Source organism: Notamacropus eugenii, chromosome 4 (assembly GCF_028372415.1).
Source record: "Notamacropus eugenii isolate mMacEug1 chromosome 4, mMacEug1.pri_v2, whole genome shotgun sequence".
In the NCBI taxonomy this organism is placed as follows: Eukaryota; Metazoa; Chordata; class Mammalia; order Diprotodontia; family Macropodidae; genus Notamacropus; species Notamacropus eugenii.
The window spans coordinates 37,221,897-37,240,744 of NC_092875.1; the positions used below are offsets into that span (position 1 = coordinate 37,221,897).

The 18,848-nt window shown below is 43.4% G+C and overlaps 1 protein-coding gene across 2 annotated transcripts in view; it reads left to right on the plus strand.

Moving 5' to 3' along the window:
* The window catches only part of CFAP251 (cilia and flagella associated protein 251), an 80,757-nt gene extending 65,644 nt beyond the window's left edge, over positions 1-15,113 (plus strand). For both annotated transcript variants that reach the window (XM_072600550.1, XM_072600549.1), the window contains exons 20-22: positions 6,763-6,991; positions 9,513-9,614; positions 14,768-15,113. In XM_072600550.1, the coding sequence (XP_072456651.1) occupies positions 6,763-6,991; positions 9,513-9,614; positions 14,768-14,865 (429 nt within the window). In that variant the 3' untranslated portion in view covers positions 14,866-15,113. The remainder of the gene's footprint in view (positions 1-6,762; positions 6,992-9,512; positions 9,615-14,767) is intronic.
* Positions 15,114-18,848: the final 3,735 nt, after the last annotated feature.

Consider the following 18,848-nt stretch of genomic DNA (forward strand, 5'->3'; position numbering starts at 1 on the left):
AAAGATAGGTACAGTGAGGTGCCCGTTAGCTGCTCTTTCTGTGAATTGGGATGCCTAACTACTTGTTTTTACCATTAGATAAAGGAAGGTAGGCAACAAAGAGATGAATACAAGCAATCTCTTAAGGTTAGTGGTCCATGTGCTGGGATTGTAGTCTGTGAGTGAGCAGCTCGGTGGTGCCATAGTGCATGGGGCGCAGGGCCTGGAGTCAGGAAGATCTGTGTTCAGATCTAACCTCAGACACTTCCTGGGCAGGTCACTTATTCCAGTTTGCCTCAGTTTTCTCATCCATATAACGAGCTGGAGATGGAAATGGCAAACCACTCCTCCAGTAACTTTGCCAAGAAAACCCCAAACGAGGATACGGAGAGTCGGACATGACTGAACAGTAACAAAGTAGCCTGCAACATGTGATGGTTATTTATAAGTTGAGCCAGCAGGTATCAGGGAGCAGGTGTTGGGAGTGTCAGCTGGCTCCAGGCATCTGCATCTAATCAGTGTTATTACAAACCAATTGGGTGGATTCGTTTTCAGTCCTTTTTACAGGGCACATATATTCCTTTGGTTGCCCTGTGTAAAGATAATGGCACCGTTTCTGCAGGCCCTTTCACCCAGATGGATCCCATGTCTTTCCACAAACTTTGCCACCCAAAGAGACATTTTATCTTAAGCTTTTAGGGAGAGCTGTTTTCCCGTCAGACTTACTGAGACTTTGATAGAAATTTTCTCAGGACTTTTTGGCTTGATGCAGCCCTTTGCTGTGGGTAATGATACATTCCCTATTGAGACATTGCTGTCCTTTCCTGAGCTCTTTTAAACTCTGCTCTGACACATGGAGGGCTCTGACACTGACATCACACCCAGCAGTCAAAAGCCACTTATGTAACAAGACTGATGCATCATTATGTACTTTCCCCTTCTCCTCTGAGTGAGCTGTCCTAGGGAGTTTAAGCTGGTTAATGTGATAAGGGGAAGTTCAGTTCTCCAGCTCATCCAGAGAGCTGCTACTTGGCAGAATGTGCCAGGTTGGGGGAGCATTGCAGGGAATCCACACCTCTTTGGAGAAGCTTTGATTTGCCATTATGGCAACAATACGGTGCTGCATGTGCGCAGAAGGCGCTAATTCCACCCTGTGGGAAGGTGGGGTAATGAAAGCAAAGCCGTGATACTGTCAGACGCTGTGGTTGGGATGGACATTCGGGAACTTTTGAACATGGCTGTTTCCTCGGAGTTCTTCCCAAACTTGGTCCACTAATCTTTGTGACTGACTCACTTCCAGTGGGGGAGGAAGGACTGCAGCCAACTGGCACGGCCCCTGCATAGCAAGGAAGGGGAATCTTAGCGAAGGGCCAACAGGCAACATCTCTGCTCATAGAAGAATCCCGTGGGAATCTGGAGGGCTCTACCCTGAAGAGGGGGCCTCAGCATCATAGACCTCATCCGGAAAAAAAAATACACAAAGCATGATTCAGTCCAAAAGGGAAGAGAGCCGCCTGGTCTCTTCTGCCTGGTGCTGGAAAGAGTGTGGTCTTCATTTCCAAACTTATCTGCACAACCTCCTGAGCTACCCCTGCGGGCAAGGCTGTTTCATGCCAACAAGCAGTGGGTTGCTCCACAATGAAATGAAGGATACTGCTTCTGTTTTCAATATTTTAAAGGAACAATGTCTGTGTTCTTAGATCTGAGACTGGATTTGGTTGTTTACCGTTGCTCCATCTTCAGAGAAAGACTCTTTCCTGACTTTAACCATGGGCCACCCAGTTCTATAGTAAATAAAATCACTAAGCTAGGATTAAGACTTTGTTAGAGGAATAAGCAGTGGAAAGATTTATTCAACAAATATTTATTGAGTTCCTGCTGAAATAGTGGCTTTAAAGCCAGAAGGGACTTTAGAGAATGTCTGGTCCTCCTTCCCCTCATTTTACAGAGGAAGAGGCCCCTCGATGTCAGGTAATAAAGGACAAAACTAGGGTTAGATCCATGTCCTCTGACTCAAAATGTGGCATTCTCTCATCTGCTCTCTATTGCACCCTTCCCTCTGTGTACCCTTCCTTGTGGAGAGGAAGAAAGAGTCACAGATGATCCCTGCCCTTAGTGAACTTTATGGCACTGGAGAGGAGATAAAGTCAGAGCTATGGGAATAAAGCATGAAAGTGCAGCAAGAGTCACACAAGATCTGTGCTAGATCAGAGGAAGGAGAAGCTGTTTTTAGTCAGGGAGATCAGGGAAGGCTTCCTGGAGGAGGTAATGTTTGAGCTGGGCTTTGAAAGAAGGGCAGGAATGGGGCAGAGACAGTACATCCCAAGTACAGAGGTGGTGTGAGGTTCAGTTCTGGGTGTCTCTTTTTAGGGAGGGCATTGTTAGGCTGGAGAATACCCAGAAAAGGTCAATGGGGATGGGTTAGAACCTTGAGACCACACCATGTGAGGATTAGTTGGAGGATGTTGAGACTGGAGAAAAGGTGAATGGAAGTGAAAGTACATTCAGCTAGCTTAAGGTCGATCCCAGGAAAATGATTAGGCTTGTTCTTGCCCTGAGGGCAGAACTAGGATCAATGAACAGAAGCTTAGAAAGACTAGATATTGGGAAAACTTTCTGTCAGTCATCCCAAAGTGACACTGCCCACCACAGTAGGTAGTGAGTTAGCTGTCCCTCACTGGAGACTCTCAGGCAGAGGCTGAAGGACACCTAGGTTGTAGAGGACATTGTTGCTTAGGTGCAGGTTGGACCAAGATAGCCTCTGAAGAGCCTTGCAGGGACACAATTGTGTGATTTAATAGCAACTCAGAAATGATCAGAGCATCTGGAACATGGCTGTTTTCTCAGTCTTTCCCAAGATTATAGACTAGTCTTTGTGCCTGGTGAGAGGCTTACAACTGAGGTGGAGCAGAAGGTAGGTTGCAGGAAAGTAGGGGATAGGGAGTAGGGATTTAAAAAAAAAAATTGAAATTAAAAAATATGTATTGACCTGCATCACCTTTAAGTAGTCAGTTTGAACAGGCACACTCCCATTCCTGTCTCATGATTCCAGCTCAGAAAGAGAGGTGTGGAATGGTAGGAAGCTGGTGGGTTTGTAGTCAGTGTAGGATCTGCCTACACTGCATGACCTGGAGTGAGTCAGTCTTTAAAAAATGTGTATTCCAGGCCTTTATTCTAGTTGAGCAAATAAAGACCCCTCCCCCCCCAAAAAAATAAAGCCCTGGGCATATTGTTCCATAGTCCACAGGCAAAACAAATTCCCACTTTGGCTGTAGCTAAAAATGTGTGACTGCCCTTTCCATTTCCTCTGTGCAGAGGTGAATTGAACTCATGGTTTGTAGTTGCGGGGATCAGAGGTCCAAAGTTTTCCAGAGCTTTGTCGTTCTCCTACTTCTACTCACTTTGGTCCACATCATTTCATAAGAGGTCTGTCCAGTTTCCTACAAATTTGTCCATTTTGTCATTGTTCATGAGCCAATAAAATACCATTACATTCATGTAGCACAGTATGTTTAGTTGTTCCTCAAAAGGAATGTACCCCCTTAGTTTCTCATTTCAGGCTACCATGAAAAAGAGTTGTTCCAAATGCTTTTGTACATATAGGTCCTTTTCCCCTTTCTTTGATTTTTTTGGAGGGTTTAGGGTAGCAGTAGCATAGCTGGATCAAAGAGAATGCACAATTTGGTAACTTTTGGGGCATAGTTCCCAATTTCTTTCCAGATTGGTTGGACCAATCGACAGCTCCAAGTAAGTCACTTTCAATAGGGCATTAAAAAATAATTGTTTTTCTTCTTATGAACTTGAACAATATCATTATTTGAACATTGAGAAACATTCCTTATTTAAAAAAAAACAGAAAAAGAGGATTGCATGTAAAATCTGAAATCTCTATTATTTACAGTTTTTTTAAAAAAAACTAATAAATTTAACATGATAGATCTAAAATTGACTTGCTTATCTGTTCCCTTTTCTGAACTACTTTGGGCCTTCTGTGTATTTTTCTTAATGTTTCACTAGTGCCTTTTTCTTTTTCTGGGATATCACTTCTCTTTTTTCTTTTTCTGGAATATCACTATCATACCTTCCCACTTTGCCCCCGTCATTATTTTCCAGAAATATGCAACTACAAACTTTAGCCTATTTCTGGCTAAACAACCAGTGATTAAACATATGGTGGAGGGGATTCTTGGTCAGTCTAAGTCAACATATACTTATTAAGCACCTGATATGTGCCAACACCTGTGCTAGATACTGGACAGAAAAGCAGACATTCCAACTCTCAAGGAATGACTCAGTCAGCTAGAGATCAGACTAGATGGGAATTTCTAGGCACATGAACAACAAGATGATGGATTTGACATTTTTGTTAATGCCCACAACCTCTCAGCCCTCTGTAACACAGAAATTATTTGCCAAAGATGAAGTAATTTCAGCTATCTCCATGGTTTAGGATAACCAGAAACCAAAAGAAGGTTTTTAAAAATCCCTCCCAAAACCAGGAAATGATGCTCACTGACCTGCACCCCTATCTCACCTCCAACACTATTAGCAACAAGATCATACCAGCAAATCCAAGGACACAGCACAGGCTTACATCAAAACCCACTCCTGTATCCCATTCCCCACTCTTTTTCCAGTGACATAGAGACCCTGGCACCACACTGTGAAAGTTTGCTCAGGCATCAATAGCCAACATGCCCCTGGTGAGCAACCCAGAAGTAGCAGTGCTGCAAAGCTCTGAACTGCTGGTGCTGGAGAAAGCAGGCTCTGAACTGCTGGTACTTGGCCAGAGAAGTAAGGAGCAGAGGAAGTGGGAAGACCAGGACACTGCATATGGGAAGTTGTGTAGTACTCCACTAAGTTGGAAGGAAGAGCACAGCATATAACTGGGGCTAGTTCTGATCACCCAGAAGTCACTTGGGGCAGAGACCTAGGCTGATGAACTATGAATTACTAAGTAAGGGAGGAGGCTGAGACACTTTGATATTCAGCCCCCAAGGAAATTGCAGTTCAAGGGGAGGGAGTCAGGAAGTGAGTGATAAGGAAAATGAGGGGAAGGACTGAAAGTACTAAAAATTTTCAGAAAGAAGAAATCTAAAGACCTTGAACATAAACAGATAAATCAATAGGAAAAAAACTAACAATAGAAGGCAGTATAGGCTTCAGATCTAGTAAATGAGTTCAGGCATCTATGAATAAATAATACCACAAAAAAAAAAGGAAAATGATCCAACACTTGATGAGATAAAGGACCCTCTGGAAGTTGACGAGAACATGGAACCCCAACACACTATTCTTGAGTGACTTAAAAGAGAAATGAGAATTATGAGTGCATAATTTATGTCCTGCACAGCAAAAATAATGAGCCAAATAGAAAAACTCAAATCTGCAATGGCTAGCCTAGTTAAATAAACAAAAGAGAGAACAACAGATTGGGAATGCAAATACACAGAAGCAAAGGACAGTCTAAAAGAGAAGCCAGAAACAAGAACATTAAAAAATATACTAACTATGCAAGCAAAATGTACTGAACTTGGAAGACAGGATGTACAGAGACAACCTGATGATCATAGGAACCCAGAAGAATATGATAGGATAAAAAATCTTAACACTATAATGCAGGAAATAATAAAATAGAACTGCACAGAACTTCTAAACATAGAAAATGAAATTTCAATGGAAAAAATTCACAGATCACCCCCAGAAAACAAACAACCTTTAAGCTACAAACTCTTAAGACTGCAATAGTGGTTAAGTTTAACAATTCGATTGAGAAACAGCAAGTTGGACAAGCATCAAAAGATCAGAGTAGATGCCTTCTGAGTTCTCTTCAAAATCTGTCTTTCTAAAAGATTTAAGAGTCTTGTTTGTTCGGAGTGTAAAGTCTGTGCAGTGGAGTAGTGAGAAAGAAAGACAGTTATGTGGAACAGTGGATAGAGCACGTTTCAGTTCAATATGGCCTCAGATACTTACTAGACACTAGTGTGACCCTGGGCAAGTCACTTAACCATGTTTACCTCTGTTTTCTCATCTGTAAAGTGAGCTGGAGAAAGTAATGGTAAACCACTCCACTATCTTTGCCAAGGAAAACTCAAATAACACAAGATATGTAGTTGACAGAGTGCAGGACCTGGAGTTAGGAAGACCTTTGTTTCAGTCTTCCCTTCGGCGGGTAACCCTAAGCTAGTCACTTATTTTCTCCTGGTCTGTTTCTTCGTCTGTAAAATGGGACTGATAATAGCACCTACCTGCCAGCATTATTGTGAGGATAAAATGAAATGTTCTATGTAAAACACTTTATAATCACTATATAGATGTTCCTTATCATTATTATTGTTATAGATAAATATTTCTGAATTGAATGATCATGCTGAGAAAAACTAGATGTGGTCCAACATTGTACCTGTTACTTTTTGCTTTTTAGAAGTATGTGAACACCACCAAATCGAAAGTCAATGTAACAAAATTATAAAGATCTATTAGGACTCAAATGAAGAGACTCATGGAAGTGGAAAGTTTGCAGGTGTTACACATTGCACATAGTTTTGGACTTTTTCAATTTATCAGTCAGTTGCACTGACTTTTTCTTTCCTCTCCTAAAATATACTGTTTGTCATGTGGGATGACTCTCTGGGAGGGGTGGAAGAGGGATGCTTGGGATAATTATGGTGATGTAAGAAATAAAGTATTAATAAAACCTTTTTTTAAAAAAAAAGTATGTAAAAATTTCAGACTCATGTTTACCAAGAATACATTTTTAAAAAATTTCTGCATCTTTTTTAGATTGATGATATGCTAAATGAAATTAAATTCAGTGAGTATGTGGATACAGGGAAGCTCGTTGATTCCATCAACTTGCCAGATTTTGTGAAGGTTTACGTCAACCACAGGCCACCTTTTGGTCAAACCATGAATGACATACGAAATGCTTTCAAAGTTCTTGGCTATCTCAATAAGGATGGAGAAATGGCTATTAGGAGAGAAGATTTCCTAGAGTTGCTTCTAACCAAAGGTCAGTATATATGCGATAGCTTTGGTGCACTATGTTAACCTACCAACCACCATTCTCTCGATCAAGGAATAACACAAAAGGCGTCATCCAAGATATGAGGTGAGCGAATGAGGTGTGGGGAATGAGAGATAACAGATGGACAGCCTCAGTGTGGGCAATGGCATTCTTAACGTGGTCACTGGGTCAATGTGCGGTAGAGGACTTCCAAAAGGACCCAGGCTTCAGTCTCCCAGGATGAGATCATGGGTTGTGATCAGTCAGTCAATGAGCATTTATTAAGTAACAGTAGTAGAAGCTGTACCCTCATCATGTGGTCACAGTGACAGCTGGCATTGCTATAGCACTGATGGGTTTGCAAAGTGCTTTACATTATTTTTATCACAACAGTGAGCTAGGTGTTGCAAATATTGGTAGCATTATCCTCATTTTACAGATGAGGAAACTTGAGTTTGTTCATGATTACACAGTAAATATCAGAGAGAGAATTTAGACCCAGGTCTTTCCGGTTCCATGTCTAGCACTTGGTTTACTGTGCCAGGCTACCTCTCTAAGGCATCAAAGTGTATAAGTACAGCCCACCTTTATATAAAGCTCAGTTTATGGTTTTTGAAGTAAAGATGGGTATTCCCATTAGAAATGGGATGGGATGGAGATGGGAAGAAAACAAGGTCCCAGGGACAGTGGTTTGGCAATGTCCTTCAGCTCTATAGGAAGCCCCTTGTGATTGGTTACTTTAGGTGAGCATGCTGAGTAAGCTATCTGTCTCTCCAGACATATGTTTTTGAAGAGGGCTGCTGAAGCATAACTTGACATAATGGATGAGGAGCAAGTCATTCTTATCACTCATGTAGCACCCTTGGCGGGGGTTAGTTCTCAGAAAAGAGCTGCTTCCTTGGCTTCTAGGGGTGACCCTGTGAATCTGTACTCCCAACACTACCACTGACAAGCCCCTAGCGGTGTGCTTCAGTGAATAATTATGAAATATTCCTCTCCTAAACTTGGGGCATATTCTCCCACAATATGTGGGAAAGTGGGCACAAACTTAAGAGTATCATGATAGTATCATGTACATCAGGGGTGGGGAACCTGGGGCCTTGAGACCACGTGTAGCCCTCGAGGTCCTCAAGTGCAGCCTCTGCACATGTGGCCTCAAGGCTGCAGGTTCCCCACCCCTGATGTACAGTATCATGTGCATTGTGGCTAAGGCAATTTGCAACTCCTGGTACTGCAGATCCTGTAAGATCTTTCTTCGTAGAACATACTCTTCAGAATGGGTTGCTCAGCTGGGTTCCCAGGGTCGGATCCCCATAGCACAATTGCCCTCTTTTTTTCCAGGGATCATGGTTCTTGAAAATGCTTCCTCCCTTCACTTACTGCCTCTTGGTGTTCATGCCTGTCTAGAGTACATAACTGTTCCCCAGTGGACACACCATCTTCCACTGGTCCCATAGCTCCCCATCAAAGCTACATGGCCTTGAAACGTCCACTTTCCCCTCCCCCTCCCAGTGGTCTTCTCAGTCAGCAGAAGGCTTTCGATCTCTCCCTCTTGAACTGCTGAAATTTGTCCAGGGCTTAGCGATTTAAAGCTCCCAGAGGCGCTGGCTAATTTGTTTGCTCAGCCAGTTGCTTTGTTCCCTTCTTAACTCAATCAGAGAAGTGTTTGTGCTTCATAAAGGGATCATAGGCGATTCTAGCTTGGTAACCCATTCAGACCTCTTCCCCTTCCTCACATGTAAGTCAGAACTTAACTTCAGAATTGAAGAGGTGTCATTAAAAGCACAGAAGGAAGCCTGTGGGGTGGCCCTCCCCAATGAGCTGAGTCGTATGCCATTTACATTGCTTGGTTTCCAGTTAAGGAAATCATGAAATAGCTGAGGAGCCTCCTTCCCAATAATGTGGGCACTCCCCCCACTAGTGAGGGCTCGAAAGGCATCTACACCTTCTCTCCTGGCCAATTTTTGTTCACCTTCTTCTGTAAATACTCCATAGAGGATTGCCCCAACACACCAGAGGCCTTTCTCAGGGTCTTTTAATGTTTTGGTTTTTTTTTTGGATACAAGTATAACTCTCAGACCACTCATTTATTTGCCCCTCACCTTAAATATAGGAACTGACCCCCCTCATTTTCCATCATCATCCCTGTGGAATGGAGGTAAGTCTGGGTCCTTCATGCCAGTGCACAAGGACCCTACAAGCTTTGGCAGGCCCTACCAAAGGAGGAAAGTTGGAGCATGAACCTGGCTTACTGTCCAAAGATCAGCTCAGCTGAACTGGAAGGAGCATGTCACCCAAAGGCTGGCCACTGGTGGGGATGACCTTGTCTAATGGGGCACAGACAATCATGAAGCCACCTCTACCAAAGTATAGGCAGGTCAGGAACTGTGTTAGTGGATTTAATGATGAAATAATGACTCTACAGAGTACTGGAGCTCATTTGTGTAGTGTCTGCTGCTTAGCAAAGTGCCTTCATGTCCACAACCCCAGTCACTAACCAGTTATCTCTTTACTGACCGGGACACAGGAGAGCATATGACAGAGGAGGAGCTGTCAGACTGCTTCAGCACGCTGTTTGGCCTGAACCCAGAGGGCTGGAAATCGGAGCCTGCAACCTTAGCTTACAAAGGTATGGGGTGATGATTAACTTTCCCCAGGCACGGAGCACAGGCCAACAGTGATGAACTAATGGCAGAAGCAACAGGCATTCATTCCCTTAGCTAGTTGTGTTTTAACCAAGTTCAGTCCAAGGAAAGCACCAAACAGCATGTTAGAGAGGAACGCGTATCTGTGGGGAGAGCATTTTAATCATTTTTTGGTCATCCTTTTTGACTTCATGTTTCCTTGCTTGTTTTTCCAATTTTTTTTCTCTTAATGGTACTAATAAACTCATTTGTACATAGTGCTTCAAGGTATACACAGTCCTGTGAGGGCTGATAATTATTCCCATTTTACAAATGAAATGAAGATCAGAGAGGTTAAATAATCTGTCTGTGGTCACACAGCTAGTTAGGATTTGAAGCCAGAATTCAAGCCCAGGTCAACGGAACTCAACAAAGATTTACTAAGTGTCTTCTGTATACAGTACAGTATACACTTCAGTACACAGTGTATCATGTACCATGGTGCCATGCCAGGTGCTGGGGCCACAAAGACAAGAATGAAACAGTCCCTGTTCTTAAAGAGTTTACATGCTTTGGGGGAGGAGGGACAAACACACACATAAATAATTCCACAAATAATTAAATAAATCGTCATTTGAAGAGAGAGTGTTTACGACTGGGGGGATCAGGAAAGGCCTCCCAGAGCAGGTGGGACCTCAGCTCAGGTCCTAAAAGGGGCACCTTCCAGGCTCAGACCATCCCCTGGGCTGATGACAGTATTGCTGTTACTGTAAAGATTGTTCTCCTGGTTCTGCTTGTTTCACTTTCCCTCAGTTCTGAAATCATTTGTTTTTCCTTCATTATTCCTTGTCTGGGGACATGTCATATCCCTGTCTTGGAAGAATGTAAGTAAGCATGGATAACTTTTATCACATTAAATTTAAAAGGTTTTGCATAAACAAAACTAATGCAGCCAAGGTTAGAAGGAAAGGAAAAATGGGGAAGGGGAGGAATTTACAGCATATTTCTCTGATAAAGGCCTCATTTCTCACATATATAGAGAACTGAGTCAAATTTATAAGAATACGAGTCATTCCCTAGTTGAGAAAGGTCAGTTGATAAAAGTCAAAGAATATGAACAGCAGTTTTCAGATGAAGAAATCAAAGCCGCCTATAGTCATATGAAAAAATGCTCTAAATCACTATTGATTAGAGAACTGCAAATTAAAACAATTCTGAGGACCACCTCATATACATCAGATTAGTTAACATGACAGAAAAGGAAATGACAGGTGTTGAAAGGAATATGGGAAAATTGGAACACTAATGCATTGTTGGTGGAGTTGTGAACTGATCCAACCATTCTGGAGAACAGTTTGGAACTGTGCCCAAAGGGCTATAAGATTGTACATACCCTTTGATTCAGTAATATCACTACTAGGTCTATATTCCAAAGAGATTTTTTTTAAAAAGGAAAAGGACCTATATCTACAAAAATATTTATAGCAGCTCTTTTTGTGGTGGCAAGGAATTGGAAATTGAGGGGATGCCCATCAGCTGCAGAATAACTGAACAAGTTGTGGTATACGAATGTAATGGAATACTATCATGCTATAATAAATGATAAACAGGATGCTTTCGGAAATGAACTGATGCAGAGTAAAGTGAGCAGAACCAGGAGAACACTGCATACAATCATAGTAATATTGTTTAATTAGCAACTGTGAATGACTTAGTTATTCTCAGCAATACCTCTAAGGCAGTCCTGAAGAACTTATGATGACAAATGCTATTCTACTCCAGAGAAAGAAGGTGATGGAGTCTGAATGTAAACCACAGTAGACCATTTTTTCTTTCTTTATGTTTAATGGTTTTTTTGGTCTGTGTTTTCTTTCATAATGTGACTAATATGGAAATATGTTTTACATGACTGTACATGTATAACCTATATCAAATTGCTTGCCTTCTCAATGAGGGGGGAGGAGAGGGATGGAAGGAGAGGATTTGGAACTCAAAATTTAAGGAAAAAAGAATGTTAAAAGAGAATGTGAGTGAGTTCCTTTAGGGCTAAGATTATCAACTCAACAAATATTCATGAATCACCTACTATGTGAAAGGTACTATGAGAAGTCCTGGGGATACAAAGGAAGGTCCCTGCTATCAAGGAGCTCCTAATCCAATGGGGAGAAAGCATGCAAAGAACTATGTATAGATAAGCTTCAGACAGGATAGATTAGGGATCATCTCAGAGGGAAAACAAGAGCCTTAAGGGGGACCAAAAAGAACTTCTTACAGAAGGTGAGATTTTCAGTGACATTTGAAGGAAGTCAGGGAAGGCAGGAGGTAGGGAGAGAATTTCAGGCATTCCAGTGAAAATGACCAGTTAGAGGACAGGGTGGTGCACACCTGTAGTCCTTACTGCTAGGGAGACTGATACTGATGGATAGTTTGAGTGCAGGAGTTTTGAGCTGCAGTTGGACAAGAATGGATCAGGTGGTCATGCTAAGTCTGATTCCAATGTGGTGTGGCCCTGGGAGCAGAGGGCTGCCAGGCTGCCTAAGGATTGGTGAACTGGCCAGGTCAGAAAAATGATGCAGTTAAAGCTTCTGTGCTGATAGTATTGTGACCTGGCTGAAAGTCACTGCATTTTTGGCTTAGTTGAGAAAGGGAGAAGACCTAGTTGCAAAGGAAAAAAAAAGGAAAGAAAGAATGGAAGGGAAGGACAGAGAGAAAGGAAGGAAAGGGAAGGACAGAGGGAAGAGAAGGGAAAGAAAGGGAAGAGGAGGTAAAGAAAGGAAAGGACAGGAGAAAGGAGAGGATTTGGGAAGTAGTACATCTCGGTCAAGGAACAGCCAGGCAGCCGATGTCATTGGACTATAGAGTATGTGAAGAGGGAAAAGGAATAAGAAACCTGCAAAGATAGGAAGAGGTGAGCTTGTGAAGAAGGACTTTAGAGATCACACAGATTTTCTTTCTGGTACTGGAGTTGACAGGGAACCACTGGTGTTCACTGACTAAGTGATGACATAGTCAGACTCGGACTCTGGGTAAATCCATGTGATGGCCAAGCGGAGGATGGATGGGATGGGGAGGCCCTTGGCGCTGGCTGACCCACTACAGTAATCTAGGTGTGAGGTGATAAGGGCCTGCACCAGGGTAGGGGTGTCAGTGTCAGAGGAGAGAAAAGGGGACAGGCCTTGGCACCTGCCTGGATATCAGGGGCCACAGAGAGAGGAGGCAACCATGGAATTTCCTGCCCTCCCTCTCTCTGCCCTTTGCCTGGCCCAGGCTGGTAGCGATAGTAGGGACACAGAGTGCCTGGAAAGCTTATGGACAGCTTGCTCTTTTTGTCAGGATCTCCCTGGAATCACCCAAGGTGACTAAGATCTCAGGTCTACATCGATGTTGACCCTCCCTGTTCACGTGTCTGTCAGAGAAAAGGACATCTGCAACAGGAACAAAGTTTCTAAATCCAGACCAATCCACAGTAGTCTAGACTGGCCTGTCATTTCCCACTCTAAACTTGAGCATTCCAGCCTTTGACAGCTGGGAGAGGCTGGTGGATGGAATGGGGAGAGAGGGCTGACCTCTGACCCAGGAAGGCTTTGGCTTGAATCCTGCATCTGATCCACCTAACCTGGAGGAGCTTTGATTTCCTCCTCCATATGATGGAGGAAATGTCTGAAGCACTTTCTTATCTTTAAAAAAAAATATTTTTCCTCAAGTACATGTTAAAACAATTTTTAAACATTTTTTAGAGCTCTCTGAGATGGTAAGCAATCTGATATTGGTTATATACATGTGCAATCATGTTAAACATTTCCATATTAGTCATTTTGTACAAGAAGACTTGAATAGAAAGAAAGAAAAAGTAAGGGAAAAATAGTATGCTTTGGTCTGTATTCAGACACCATCAGTTGTTTCTCTGGAGGTGGAGAGCATTTTTCATCACGTGTCTTTTGGGATTGTCTTGGATCATTGTATTGCTGAGAATAGCTAAGTCTTTCACAGTCGGTCCTCGAACAATATTGCTGTTACTGTATGCAGGGTTCCCCTGGTTCTGCTTATTCCGGTCTGCATCAGTTCATGTAAGTCTTTCCAGGTTTTTCTAAAACCATCCTCTTGTCACTTCTCATAGCACAATAATATTCCATCACAATCAAGCCATTCTCTAAGTGATGGGCATATCTGCAGTTTCCAGTTCTTAGCCACCACAAAAAGTGCAGCTTCTCCTTCTCAGGACTTAGGTGAGATAAGAAAGTGCTTACAGGCCCGTAGTAATGGGAGTTGACAACCATCACGTGGAACGTTTTTGGAAAGACTCAAACACAGTGGAACAAGAAAGAGAGCCGGGCAGGTGGGAGGAGGAGGGCAAGACACATGAGAAATGGCTGCAAGAACATGGGGTGTTGGGCCCACAGAGGAGACTTTGGAGGGAAGCAGTCACTGCCTTCAGGTCGCTGAAAGGGGACAAAGGATCAGGTTTGTTTGGTTTGGCCTGGGAGGGCTGACTGGAGAACACATGGAAGGTGAGGAGCAGGGTTCAGTTTGATGTTTGTCAGAAGAGACTTCCTAACAATGAGAAGTGTCCTGGAAAGCAGCAGCTTCCCCTTCACCTGGAGGTCTCCTACCGGACCCCTTGGCTACAGTGTTTGAGAAGGAATTCCTTTTCAGGCAGAGGTCGTTGGACTTGCCTCTGAGGTTCCTTCCAGTGCAGAGATTCAGACTCATTGAGGCCCAGCTTGGAAACATACTAGTGACCTCTCTGAGCCTCATTTATCCTAACTCTAAAATGGGAATAGTATCTGTGCTTTGTGCCTCCTTGCATGAGCAAAGTTCTTTGCAACCTGGTAAAGTGCTCTAAACTGGGAGTTATTGCTTTTATGTCCCATTCGTTCTTCATTTGGGCTTTTCTTCCAAAGTATCTTGAGCCAAATTACTCTTGCTCTCCACGTAATTCATTCAATGAACTTTGCAGAAGACTGCTTAGCAGTCATCACTATGGTAAAAATGGGATGTTAGATAACTTCCCCACAGTGACAGCAAAGGATCCGAAGCCAAGTCCTAGAACAGATCCCTTTTAATGTGGTGGTGGTGGCAGTTTGGTTGATATTTCCTTTTGGTTCTTTTACTCAAGACCTGACCATTTTGGGACTTTGGTTTCGTCTTGTTCATCCAGGATCTAGCATTTGCCTGGAGGAAGAGCTCCCGGAAGAAATCACTGCTGAGATATTCACTGCTGACATCCTTGGCTTGCCCATTCCTGAAGACATCTGAAAAGGCCACTAACGTGGGAGAGACGGCAGGAAACACAGGACTTTGTCTTTTACACAAGAGACATTGCTTTCCCTATAGATTCTCCCTCCACTTAGCATACTCCCCCCACCCCAACCTCTCACCCCCACTGACCCTTTTAGGAATTTTAAATTCAAGATGTTGGAAAGACCAGTATCCTGCTAGTGGACAAAGAAAATAAGCTGGGGAATTGGGCTAAACGTGAAAATTAAAGGAAGATAAGCTGTAAATTGCACATGGTTATTTGGGGCTGTCCTTGTTCTCTAGAGATGGTGTTTTCCAGGAGAGAGAGAAGCCTCTGAGAACTGGTCTATGGGTAGGGTGGGAGTTGGGGGAGTGGCGGGTTGGCACACAGGAAGCATCTTATGTCAGTGATTTCCTCTGCAAGACACAAGACATAAGACAAGCTTCATTCCCAGAGGAGTACATGTGGCCCAATGTTAACTCTCTCTCTCAGTCACTCTTGACTGGCCAAGTAAGGCATCAGCATCTATTTAGGTGAGGTGGGGATGGTTTAGTCCTTTTTGTTTTCAGGGGAGGGTACCTTCCAGAACTGGCTTATCTCATCAGAAGCCAGCAACAGGGGATGGGGATGGCCGTTAACAAGAACACCAAGGGTCATGCTTAATCCAAACAGGAACCTCAGCAGAGAATCTAAAAAACAAGGCAACCAGCACACACGCCCAGGCTGCCCACGTGTGCTATAACAGAACCACAAACTACTCCGTTGAACCAACGCATCCCAACAGAATCTGGGTTGGTCTTCTCCTGTATCTCCCCGAGGCACATTTTGTTTGCTCTCTTAGGTGACCCGCCCCCCCCTCCATGAATGATCCTGGGCCTGGTGCTACAGGGAGGAGTTTAGTACCATAATTCAACAACTTCAACAGGCTTATTCTGAGAAGCAGTAATTCACATTTCCATAGCACTTAAGGTCTGCAAAACACTCTCATCAAAATAGCCCTCTGAGGTATTAGTTGGCACCTGATATTTGTCAAGCGCTGTATGTATGTTATCTCATTTGATCATCAGAACAACGTAAGTGCTATTATCCCCGTTTTACAGATGGGGGCACTGAGGCAGAAATTGATGAAGTGACTTGCCTAAAGTCACACAGCTAGGAAGCATCTGAGGCTGTATTTGAACCCAAGTTTGCCTGCTTCCAAGTCTAGCACTTTGTCTCCTGCACCACCTGACTGGTAGGCAGTGCAGGTATTATTCCAATTTTATAGATGAAGAAACAGAGAATCAGAGAAGTAAAGGGACTTGCCCAGAGCCACATGACTTAAGAACATCAGAGTTTAAATTCTGGGCACCCCATTTTAGAAAGGACCCCAAAAACTGGATGAAGAAAGGCCTGAAGATCATGATGTGTAAGACGTGGTTGAAAGAACTAGGGAATGGTCAACAAGGAGAAGTGAAGGTTTGAGTTGGGGGGGAAAGACAAGGAGAACCAGTATTTGGAGGGCCATCACGTGGAAGAGGGAAGAGGCATGTCCTTGTCAGCTCCCCTGGGCATCACTAAGGAGTATTAGGGGGAAGTTACAGAAGGGCAGGCTTAGGTTTCATGTCCTAACAAGCAGGGCTACCCTCAGTGGGAAGGGCCTGCCTCCAGAGCTGCTGGTTGTCCCCAAGGAAGGACTTCAGGCAAAGATCTCATTCCCAAATAGGTAAAACTGGACTTGGTAGCCCTTGAGGTTCCAGATCTGACATTCTGTGATTCTGTATCTGACTCTCAGACCAATGCTTTTGCACCTTCCTTATACTGGCCATGGGATACAAATGCAAGAAGACCCAATTTCAACCTACCTTCAAGGAGTTTACAGTCAAACGGCAGGGTGTGAAATGAGGCAACCAGGTAGCATAATGGATAGAGCGCTGGGTGTGGAGTCAGAAAAAACAAAGTTCAAGTCCACCCTCAAATACTTACTAGTTGTATGATGCTGGACAAATCACTTAGCCCTTGTGTGCCTCAATCTCCCTATCTGGAAAATGGGAATAATAATTTCACTTCCCCCCCCCCCATTGTTTCGAGGATCAAATGAGATATTTGGTCTCCCTGCCTCCAGCCTCTGTTCTCCCCAGTACAGCCTTTTTCGCACAGATGCCAAACTGATATTCGTAAAGATCAGGTCCAATTGTGCCACTTCCCTGTTCAAGTAACTTCCTGTTCCCTCTAGAATAAGATACAAATTCCCTTTTTTTGACATTTAAAACTTTTTCCAATCTTGACTCCGGCTTCTCTTTCCAGGCCAATTACACATTTACTTCCTCCTGCATCTACTAATGTTATCTCGCTTGGGAAAATGTGCTAAGTTTTACTCTGTACATATGCGCATTCATCCACGCTCTCTAAAGTCCTATTCTTTGCTAGAGAGTCCAACAATGGAGATGGAGTTCTTGATCCAATTAAACAACTTCCTTCTACATGGGTGGGCGTTATATGTGCGAGATAAAATAGCAAAGCCCTCAATTATGTACAAAGCACTCCCACCTACACCAGGCTCCTATTGGAAAAATGGTGCCCTGAGAGTCTTTGTAATCCATTGGAACATCAGACAGAACCATCTGCCCCAAACTAGCCTGTGTCACAGTGACCTGAGATGGTGGGAGCCAAGATTCCTGAAACACTTGCTGGATTATGTCCTTTTACAAAACCCACAAAACACCACGAGTCAATTATGCCTCTGCACAGGGTCTAATGAGGATATTACCAAATCTACAAAATGTTCTTAGAGACACTTTGGGGAGATATGTGGAGATGATAAATAGTCTTCAGCATTGGATGCAATCCAGACACTAGAGTTTTAGACGTGTTTGGTACTTCAGCAAAGGCTGGACGACTGACTTCTTGGCAGGGGATTTATGCCAAGGGGATTTATGCCCAAGGAGAGAGACCTCTGAGGTCCTTTCCAACTCAATGGTTCCTTTCATTCATAATTGTTTTCTTATCTGCAAATATATGCCTTGTCTGTGCAATGAAAAGCAAGGGGTCAATCAGGATTGACAGTAGCTCATGCTCCAAATAACTACAAAGTTAGAGTCAAGATTCTCTGACGTGACCCCGAAGGGTGATGGAATCTCCATTCAGAACGGCAGCTATGAGGTCTAAAGGAAGGAAGGGTTAGAGAGGCTCTTACGAGAATTCAATTCAGCCATCGTTTATTAAGCACCTACTATATGCCAGGCACTTTGCTAGATGTTAAGGATATAAAAAAACCAAAAATGAAACATAGTCCTGCCCACAAAGAGCTTACTTTCTACTGGGATGAACCAGTAGGGTCACAAGTAAATAAAATTAATGGGAGCAGTGTCCCTCCCCAAAATACTGATTTTGCTTTGAAAGAATAGTCATTGTGTTTCAATGGCCAGTGGTCTTTCCCTCTATTTTGAATTACAGACCAAATTGTACAGCATTCGAATTTTTTCCTCCCTTTTCTGTTATAGCTGTGATAAGAACTGACATGTACATAATGTATTTTACTCATTATTTTTTTATTATCCCTATGAGATCATAGGATCCCATATGTAGACCTGAAAGGAACCACAAAGGCTGTCCAATTAGTTTTATAGAGGAGGAAGAGGTGAGGAGGGGCTGGATAAGGATGGTGACCATTGTGATTAAGGACAGACTTAATAAGGCTCGACTGCTGAATGGATATAGGGGGATGGGAGAAGGGGTGAAAGAGAAGGAAGGGGGAAAGACTATGTTAAGCGTGTGTCAGAAGAGTAGTGACTTTAGGTTTGGACACGTTAATGCTGAGCCAGGACATGGAGGTGGAGATGTTCAGCAGGGACCAGACCCCGAGAGATGCACCCACTAAATCCATCTCCTTGGGAGTCAGCTGCATAGATAGGATCACTAAGCCTTGGTGAAGTGAGAGATCCCAAGGAGAGCCTCGAGGTGGAGAAGAGAAGAGCGCCCAGAACGGAGCCCCATTCCGAGGGGGTCGGACAGGAATGAT